Genomic DNA, 10332 nt, shown 5'->3' with positions numbered 1-10332 from the left:
ATCTCACCGAAGCATACAAACAACCATTAATAATAGATGAACAATGTAGCATGTATCACAAGATAGGACATTATCGAGAAATGTGTCAAAAAAGACCATATAAAATATTTGCACACGACTACACTTAGGAAGACTTCAAGGATATTAACTAAAAAGCGAGGAATAGATGGAAGTGAAAGAAATAGAAATATGACTCCTAAGATGAAAGGATGCATATGATATTTGTGTTGCAATAAACTAAGTAACTTGTAGGTATGTGTCAGGCCGAACCTTAAAATCTGATGTGTCAAACGTACTTCATACTAGTTATCTATCAGCGTCCAATACGCTATCTGGTCTTTATCAGCACAAACGTGAAGCTTTTCTATTTTAGTATCAGATCCACAATCTTAGTGATTAGGATCTTATTTTTGTATAGTTTGTTTAAATCATATATATGTATGGATTTCCATTATATTCGATAGATTTACTTAATATATAAGTATTTTTACGGTCTATTGTAAAGGAGACGACTTTGTGCAATCTCTCTTTGTGAGAGAACAATTTCTTAGTGAAAACCTTAATCGAAATGTAGGTTCGATTAAGAATTTGTGACAATCTTTGATCTTTCATTTATATTATTGCATGCTGTTGATTCTAATGATCCTATAACTGGTATCAGAGCAGGTTTTCTGATTACTTCAATCAATATCTACCTCCACCAGTTCTACCAAACTAAGCTTCGAATCTATGTCTCTGTACAAGATCGCTCTATTCAATGAGAAAAACTTTACAATGTGTAAGAGTAAGGCCATTGTTATCCTCGAAACCATGTATCACCATATGTTGGACATAATTAAAAAGGGTCCTTATGTTCTAACCTTTATCGAGGTAAAAGACGGAGTTGATGGTGAACCGAAAAGAACTCCTGCACATGCATATGTTGGACATCATTGAAAAGGGTCCTTATGTTTTTAAGAACTCTTGATGTTCGTGCTAGGGTTGCGATTGACAATGTATCCCCTTATGAGATCTATCATCTAGTTTAAAATTGTCTAGTATCAAAAGAGATGATGGATACACTGAATGTTTCTTATGAAGGCACTGCTGAGGTCAGGGCCACTTAGGAAAACAGCCTCAATCGAAAGTATAATTTTTTTCATATAAGAATAGAACTCTTACTCAAACTTTTAATCTCCTTAATTATCTAATTAATGATATGAGAAGGTTTAACATCTTAAAGTATGAAACTGTTCTTTTCCTAACGTTTTTGGATTCTTTAGATGACAAGTAGGAACATCATGTTAATGTTAGTGAAAAAAATCAAAACTATGGATTTACAAAACCTGTTTGGAAATCTATGTAATCATGAAGAAACCAAGATTTTCCACAAGGAGATCATGAAGGACAAGTTCAAGGACAAATCCCCTGCCCTAATCTCAAGGAAGTTAATCCATGCTCCTGACAGCGATAGCGAAAACTCTGGTCATGCTGATTCTGAGGATGAATATTATGTTGAACTCGCTTCAAGTGTTGCTATGATTGTGAAACATTTTAGAAAGTTTTAATAAGGAAGGAATTTTAATATCAAGAAAATTTAATTTTAGTTCATCAACATCAAGAAAATTTGATGTTGGTAGTTCGAGGAAGGCTACACTAAGAAGAAAGATGATGGAAAATGTTTCAATTATAGAGGTGATGAACATTTTGCAAGGGATTTCAAGCTAAAGGAGAACGACTCAAAGGAAGATTCATATGAGCTCAAGTAAAAAAGACTAGTTTCTTCTCTTAAAAAGAAAAACCTATAATTTAAAGTTCTTTTGGTTGAAGAAGAGGAATGTATTGAAGAAGAGGAGTCCTCTAATGAAGATGTCAAGGGAAAGGAAAAATGTCTAATGGAAACCATTGATATATCATTCACTAAAGAATCAAATGACAACACAAACACCTTCGAAGCTTACATGTCTAATGCTACCATAGATTCCATGGCTCAGAAATGCGACTCCTCATTCTTGTATGAGGTTAAAAACTTTGCAACTTACTCTCATAATTAAAGATAACCATGTTTGGATATTTGCTTCTTAATCTCTTTAAATTCGAATAGGAGAAGTTGGAACTAAAAAATAAGATTAAATCATTAAACACTCATCTATGCTTAGTGAGAAGTCTCTCTCCCTGATAAGTTCAAAATTCAGAGAAGTGGAACTTATCAGTAACTAAGAGCCTGCTTAAAGGTTTTTTTGAAAATTATCCAAAAAATAATTGATAACTAGGCTCATTCTCACATCAAAACTACCAAAATAACAAATGATCAAATTCTACATCAGTGTCAAAAGATAATCAGTGACAAAAGCCAAGACATTTTTGAGATGTTTAAACAAATTGAAATTGAACCTTGTTTTCAAGAATAATTGATAATTGAGCTCATTCTCACATCAAGACCTAGTAGAATGTAATTTGTCATTGTTAATTTAGAGTACATGCATAAACGGTTGCCAATGCATGTGTACAATCGAGCTTTGCCCTTATCTCATGGAGTACCTGAAAACATTTAATATCAACTGGATAAGTGTCATGCTTAGTATGTTCCCCAAAATATCATTTACCACAATACATATATAGTACATACACATAAATGTTGGATTCGGTGTCTAAGCCAATAACTAAATTAGTATAATCTTGAATTATTAACAAAGTTTCTTTTGGATTGCCCTCAAACTAGTAATTGATGGAGAAAGAGACTGATTTATTAATTTATATATGACTAATAAAATAATTAGAAATCAAAATAAATGATTTATTAATATATTATGTGAATACTATATTAATTATGAATAATATTATTTAATTAAGAATTAATCAGAAATTAATTTTGGGATTAATTTGACTAATTAAAAGTATAGGGGTCTAACTGTAATTGTTCAATAGTTGAACATGAGGTTCCAGAACCTTCCTCCATAAGGGTGGAGGGTTTTGGAGAGGATATTCAAGGGTTTTAAGAATATTCCTTATAGATAAATAGGGAGTAGATAATTACCTAATTTGAGATATTAATATAATATTCAAATTAGGGTTATATAGGGTTTCCTAATTCAACGATATAAAGACCCATTAGCCTTCAATTTTTGGCCATGGCTTCTTCAAAGGGAACAACTAAAAATTTCATACTCTCTCCTCCTTCCTTCAAAGCTTCTAATTACTAGGGTTTGGGTGTGAACTATTAGAGGCACAAGATTTCTAGTGCTTGCTTTCTAAAGCTAGATCAAGAAGGAATCATTGTTTATTTACTATAATAAACAAAAGGTATGTAATTTCTATAACCCTTTGATAATTTCGAAAATAGCTTCTTATTTCTAAGGTTTTTGATGTTCAATTGTTTGTTCCAAATCATAGTGAGAACATAGATCCTTTAGGTTGCATTTGAACTTAGGGTTTAAGTTTTTCCGCCAAAATAAGATTTTGTAACCTTTAAAACCCATCAGTGGTATCAGAGACATTGTTCTCATTAATCTTGCACAAAGTTGAATAAGATCAAAATTAGGGTTTATAGAAACTAAACCCTAATGGAGACATTTTTCAAAAACTGCTAGGGTTCTTGAAACCCTAGCCTCCACCATTAGAATTTTTGAAATTGGCTAGGGTTTTAGAAACCCTAGCCTCCATATCCCATTTTCTAAAATTAGGGACCCCTTTTATGTTTTATCTAGTTTCCTTAATTGTTGTTTTAAAAGCATTAAAATAGAATAATGAAAACCTGATAAACCCAAACCCTATTTTCGAAAATTAAGGGGTTTTGGATTAGGATTAAATTTGAATTATTAAATGATTAATAGTAAACAGTTATTTAATCCTCAAATGATTTAAATTAATTTAATTAAAAGTTTAATTAAAATATAAATATTAAATCATAAATGATTTAAATTTATTAATTAAAAGTTAATTAAAAGATAAAGATTAAATCATAATTGGTTTAAATTTAATTAAATTAAAAGTTTAATATAGATAAGTAATATTTAAACATTGTATTTTGAAAAAGTTTTAAAATACACATTATATATGTATTATTAAAAGTTAATTACTATATGTATAAGATTAAGTCGGTCAGATCGCTAGTATGCCTCATTCACGAAGCCAGACTCTAAGGGGGTGTAAGGAAACTGTCTGTAAAAAAGTAGTTGAATGGGTGTCCACTCTCACCCACCGCTTCCTTGTTTGGTGGAGGGTCGTTAGCATAACGGATCTGCTAGGACATTAACTTCATTAAAAGTATAATGCTATTAAATTACTAGAACTCTTTTATAAAATCTCACTCTAGTTACTTTAGGAAAATGTGAAAAATATGCAAATCCATGAAAACGCATATCATGCTTTATATGTCATTATTGGAGCATGTGTGGTTAACCGACACACTAATAGGGCTATAAAGAGATATGATGGGCATCTCGAGAATTATCGTTGTTGATGGAGCATGTGTGGTTAACCGACACATCAATGTGAGATGATAAATGACATCAAGGTTGCCAAGTGGGTTTGTGTGGTTATTCACATCTATTTTGAGAGTATAATCTGAGATTAAACATGCCATTGATAAGATTCAATGAATCTCAAAAGATCTAGGAGTTTCATAAGACTGAAATTGGTAAAAGCTTTACTTACGTAAAATAGATTCGAATTTGACTACGACACCCCTCTTCAAAGTTCGAATAAAAAATATGGATCCAAGCCTTAATTTAAAATTTATGGGTTAATATTTAAGGATTAAAATCAACTAACTTGAATCCTCTTTTATCTGATTATAGATGTCAAGTCAAGACAATAATGGTCTTCCTCATTCCTTTGGAAATGGTTTTTGTGTTCCTTCTGAAGATGATCTTCCACTTTCTAATCAAGGTGAAAATGTTTTCTCTTCTTCGGGAAATGGTGGAACCGGACATCATGCTTCTTCAAATCTTCCAACTCCTCCTCCTGTGACTCTCCCAACGTCGCGTTTTCCTCGAGTTGAAAGATACGAAACTACTCAAGCCCTATTGATATGTAGACATCAAGATGGAAATTCTCTATGTGCGCATGTTTCGTTGATCCCAATGAGATAAGAACCGTCACTTGTTTCGAACTGTCACCATAAAGTTTCGTCAATCAAGAGAACACTTGGCATTCACAATGAGGTTAGGCTCATTCGCTTTTGGGTTTGTAAAGCGAAGTCATATTCCAGACTTGGCGAAATCTAGGTTTTGAATTGGAATTACCCAAAACCTCAAGGATTCCAGTGCAAATGTGTGCCAAAGAATTAGCAGGAATCAAATAAAAAAAATGTGCGGATAGTGACATCAAAAAGATATTTGATGTAAAAGTAGTTGGATCCCGGGAAAAGATCACTTCATTCGACATCAAGAGAGATGATGAACTACTTGCTTGGTTTCCCGTGAAGTACAATCGAATACTCCTCAATGAGTATCGAAGGGCCTCTTTTTGCATAGGTTTTTAAGGTAGGCACAATTTTGTTCAATACCACAACTTAACATAAGTGTGAATTGATTGAACAAAATTACTTGTATGACCAGTGTAGTCAAGAACAAGTAGGAGGTTGGGTAACATATCAAAGTGACTAGAGTTCGAAAAGATATTCAGACGAAAATCATTTTCCAAAAAAAATTAAGATATGGATCCTGGTGGGCAAAAATGTCTTGGTTAAAGAACATTTTGTCAAGATCATGCATAACGAAAGGAATATGGTTTTGAATATTGAAAAGTGGTACAAAAACAAATGTTTCGTTATAATCTTGAACATAATGTTCACCGTTAATTCCATAAGAGTTGGGATTGTTGGGTTTCACCATCATCATGGAAAAATGAATCAGTATCATAAACACAGACTTGTGCAATATCTACATTCTGGTTGGTTTCTACCAGAGACGAAGAGGATATGCAGTGATGTGTGTGATCGTGAAGAAATTTTTTGATGAAAAAGATTGGTTAACAAAACGCATTGTACCTCTACTAAAGATATGGACATTGAAGAAATATCTTAACTAAAAAATGAGAAGAGAAAGGTAGCTCTTCGACTAATGTGAATATAGCCTGTTTGGGAAGGAACACTCATATTGAGAGATCCATTAAGGCTTCGAACACATAGAGTCTTTGAGGCTTAAGGTCAACATACAATAGCATGCTTCTAGGGACACCTAACTAGTGCAATAGTTCGATATCATACTTGTCCCGCTTTTGAATGTGTTGCATTGAGCATTCGCCACCATAGTATGTTAATACTAAGAGTCACAGAAATGTTAAACACACAAAACAAAATAAAGAAAATCTTTTTGAATTTTTGTTTTTGAAAATTAAAGATAAAAATAAGAAAATCTTTTTGGAATTTTTGTTTTTGAAAATTAAAGACACAAATAAGAAAATCTTTTTGGAATTTTTGTTTTTGAAAATTAAAGACAAAAATAAGAAATATTTTTAGAATTTTTGTTTTAGAATACTGAAATTAAAAATAAATAAATAAAGTGTTACCAAATACTTTCGATGTAAGAAGTAGCAACTTCCAGAGAAGTGTACATCGAACAACATTTCTACTAGAAAGTGAAGTGTGATCTGAACCATTCAGAGGAATTTCGAAATCGAAGGTAGTCGAACGCTGAACAGTGAACAGTAACCTCTGAACACTTCAGCAAAATTTCGACATCTTTTTCCTCACGAGGACGAACCAGTAACTAAGCTTGCATCAATCATTCCTAAATCATTTAAGATACTTAGAAATGATTTCTCATCCAAAGGTTTTGTGACTATATCTGCTATTTGATCCGTCGTTTTGACAAAATGAACCTCGATATTACCATCTTTGACATGATCATTGATAAAATGATAGCGAAGAGCAATGTGTTTTGTATTTGAATGTTGGACCGGATTATGGCATATGCGTATGGCACTTTCTGAATCACAATATAAAGGAATCTTCTTCATATTGATTTCATAATCATGAAGTTGGCTTTGAATCCAGATGACTTGAAAAGTGTAAGTTGCAGCAACAACATATTGTGCTTCTGTTATGGAAATCGAAACACATGTTTTGTCTTCGATTGCCAACTTACAAGCTTCCTGTCTAAAAGTTGACATCCACCAATTGTGCTCTTTCTGTCAAGTTAACAACGACCAAGGTCTGCATCAGAAAATGCTTGTATGAAAAATCTAGTCTTCAAAGGGTACAATAATCCCAATGAAACAGTTCCTTTGAGATATCGAAATATGTTCTTCTCTGGTGTTATATGAGGTTCTATGGGATTCGATTGATACCTGACACAATTGCAAACATCAAAGATGATATCAGGTCTACTAGCAGTTAAGTACAATAGAGAACCTATCATGTTTCTATACAAAGTGAGATCCACATCAGGCTTATCCAACGAAGGACTTAAGCACGTGCCTACTGCCATCGATACTTTCACTTTTGAACAATTTTTCATGCCAAATTTCTCAAGCAATTTACGAGTGTACTTCTCTTGATTTATGAAAATACCTTCCCTGCTTTGAAGAATATTCAATCCTAGAAAATTATTTATGTTACCCATCATTTTCATTTCGAACTGGATTTTCATCATATTTTCAAATTCCCTAGACAATGAAGGGTCGATGGAGCCAAAAATAATATCATCTAGATAAATTTGAACTAGCATCAGATGATCCCCTACTTTCTTTCGAAATAAAGTAGGATCAACTTATCCTTGTTTAAATTTAGAGAGTTTCAAGAAATTGGTAAGAGTTGCATACCAGGCTTGAGGTGATTGTTTTAAGCCATATACTGCCTTATCAAGTATATAACAATGATAACGAAATTTATCATTTACCAAACCTGGTGGTTGTTCAACATAAACAGTTTCCTCTATGAATCCATTGAGAAAAGCGCACTTGACGTCCATTTGGTACACATCAAAATCTTTATGTGCTGCATGTGCAAGAAATATTCGAACAACCTCGAGTCTTGCTACAGGGGCAAAGGTTTCCTCATAGTAAATACCTTCTTATTGCGAATATCCTATTACAACAAGTCTTGCTTTGTTTCGAACACCTCATCAGGTTTTGGAACTAGTCTCCAAACTTTATTTCGTTCAAATTCAGCAAGTTCAGATTGCATTGCAACAATCCAATCAGGATCTTCCAATGCAACCTTAACTGTTTTTGGTTCCATTTTTTAAATGAATAAATTAAACATACAGAATTCCTGGTGAGTATTCAGTTTCTTGTTCTTAGCTAGAATTTGTGCACTCGTCATAACTCCAACATGAGGATCGCCAAGAACCTGTTCTTTTGGATGACGTTGTGTCCATTTGTCCATCAGTGGATATGCAAGATCAAAATCCAAAGGTGCATCTTCGAATATTTCATCCATTTCAGAACCTTCACCTGCATTTGACACATGATCAGAAACATCATGAAAGTTGTCAGTTTGATTAGTAGAAACATTAGGTATTGATCCATTTAGCTCCCTAGACTAATGGATTTGGTTTGTGATGCTCCCCCTCGACATCAACATTGTTATTTCCATGCCCCCCCTCAAATTGATGTGTATTTCGATCATGATCCCCCTCAATAGTTGAATCATGAATATGATCATGTGACATCGAACTCAAGTGCCCCCTTCCACTTGATCACCCTGCAAAACAGGTAGACGTTCGACATGCACTTGTGAAGTTGAGGTAGATTGGGAATTATCTTCTTCCCTAGTCACCGTCGAATCATCAGAATGCTTCGATGCTTCAGGAATCCAATTATCATCAGCATGAATTTCAACATCTATTGCTCTGTCTGGAATACCAAAAGTTAAATCATAGTCAATATCAAAAGAATTCACAATTCCTGACTCGTTATTCGTTTCAAAAAGAATTGGCCTTTGTGTGAAAGTCTGTTCGACACGTTTGATGTGATAGTCATCAAAAGTAAGATTGAAAGTTTCCTCAATCTTTCTTATTCTCTTATTCAACACCCGATATGCTACAGAGTTGTGCGAGATCCCAAGAATATTCCTTCATCAGCTTTTGATTGAAATTTTGAAAGATTATCTTTGAGATTCATGATAAAGCATATGCAACCAAAAACATGGAAATTTTGACATTAGGCTTTCGAATGTTGATGATTTCATAATAGGTGATGTTAACACGATGATGAATGAATGAACATTTTTGTGTGAAACACGTTGTCAAGACTGCTTCTGCCCAGAGATATTGAGGCAAATTCGCATATGTCAGCATTGTTCCTGCCACTTCGCATAAAGATATATTCCTCCATTCGACAACAACACATTGTTGTGGTGTGTAAGCGGATGAAAATTTATGCAAAATTCCTAATCCAGCCAAGAATGAATCAAGAGTTTGATTCTTGAATTCTGAACCATTATCAATTTTGATTCTTCTAACTTTCTTCCTCATACTTAATTCATTGTTCTTGATGAAATCAATCATTACTTGGACAACTTCAGACTTCCGACGAAGAAAGAAAACCCAAGTAAACCTTGAAAACTCATCGACAATGACCAATATGTACTTCGTCTTATTGTGAGTCTCAACAGTCGAAGGTCCACAAAAGTCAGTGTGAAGAAGTTCTAGAGTTTCGATGATCTTTGAGTTGATGGTGATGGGATGGCTTAGACGATGTTCCTATCCCTATTCACAAGCTGGATATAATGAATCGTCATCAAATTTTAATACAAGTAAGCCACGAACAAGATCATGTATAACCAGTTTGTTAAGATTCTTGAAATTCAGATGGGAGAGTCCATGATGGCACAACCAGCTGAGATTTGATGAGGCTTTCAAAAGTAAGTAGACAGAGGGAACACCAACAATGGGCTTCATATCGAGTGTGAACATGTCACCTTTCCTTTTCGACTTAAGCAAAATTTCCTTCGTTTCTTTGTTTGAGATGACACTTCCTTCTTCATCGAAGACTACTTGATTTCCAGTTCCCAAAACAAGTTTTGAAACACTTATCAAGTTGTGTTGTAAGCCTTCGACATATGCCACTCTGTTTGCAGTTAACATCCCGTTCGTTACTTTGACATAACCTTTTACTTTGCATTTTTGACTGTTTCAAAACTTCACTACTCCAACATTACCCAAACTTCTATAGTCTCGCAGATTATCCTTTCAACCTGTCATGTGACGAGAGCAACCACTATCGATATACGAATGTTCATCGTATTGCTCGTCACACGGTACATGCGATCAGTCAAAAGAATTTAGGTCTCAAGGATTTTGGGGTCCTTGAATATTAGTTTGAAATGCATTGTGAAATGAAGAACCTAGCACCCAATTTCAAACGACTTTAAATTATGTATTAAATCAAATACGACAGAGTTGG

At 33.8% G+C, this 10332-nt stretch overlaps 1 protein-coding gene across 1 annotated transcript; it reads right to left on the bottom strand.

Annotated features, from left to right (window-relative positions):
- Positions 1-7121: 7121 nt before the first annotated feature.
- Positions 7122-9434, bottom strand: LOC145105408 (uncharacterized). Its single transcript, XM_079042523.1, has 5 exons — positions 9073-9434; positions 8629-8999; positions 8191-8379; positions 7747-7781; positions 7122-7670 (listed from the first exon to the last, which is right to left on the bottom strand). The coding sequence occupies exons 1-5, from the start codon at positions 9432-9434 to the stop codon at positions 7122-7124; spliced, it is 1506 nt and encodes a 501-aa protein (XP_078898649.1).
- Between the last annotated feature and the right edge of the window lie 898 nt (positions 9435-10332).

The sequence above is a fragment of the Lactuca virosa genome, chromosome 4 (genome assembly GCF_052849685.1).
Source record: "Lactuca virosa cultivar CGN04683 chromosome 4, Lactuca_virosa_CGN04683_v6, whole genome shotgun sequence".
NCBI lineage: Eukaryota > Viridiplantae > Streptophyta > Magnoliopsida > Asterales > Asteraceae > Lactuca > Lactuca virosa.
Note: the sequence above shows the minus strand (reverse complement) of the source record. Positions and strands in the feature narration are given on the sequence as shown.

What these genes read in the sequence shown, in the direction of transcription:
- LOC145105408 (XM_079042523.1), bottom strand. Translation starts at nt 9,434, where the DNA reads ATGATTGATTTCATCAAGAACAATGAATTAAGTATGAGGAAGAAAGTT. An exon ending in CCTAATGTCAAAATTTCCAT is followed by an intron (nt 9,000 to 9,072) that starts GTTTTTGGTTGC and finishes AAGCTGATGAAG; the next exon opens with GAATATTCTTGGGATCTCGC. An exon ending in AAACAATCACCTCAAGCCTG is followed by an intron (nt 7,671 to 7,746) that starts GTATGCAACTCT and finishes TTATTTCGAAAG; the next exon opens with AAAGTAGGGGATCATCTGAT.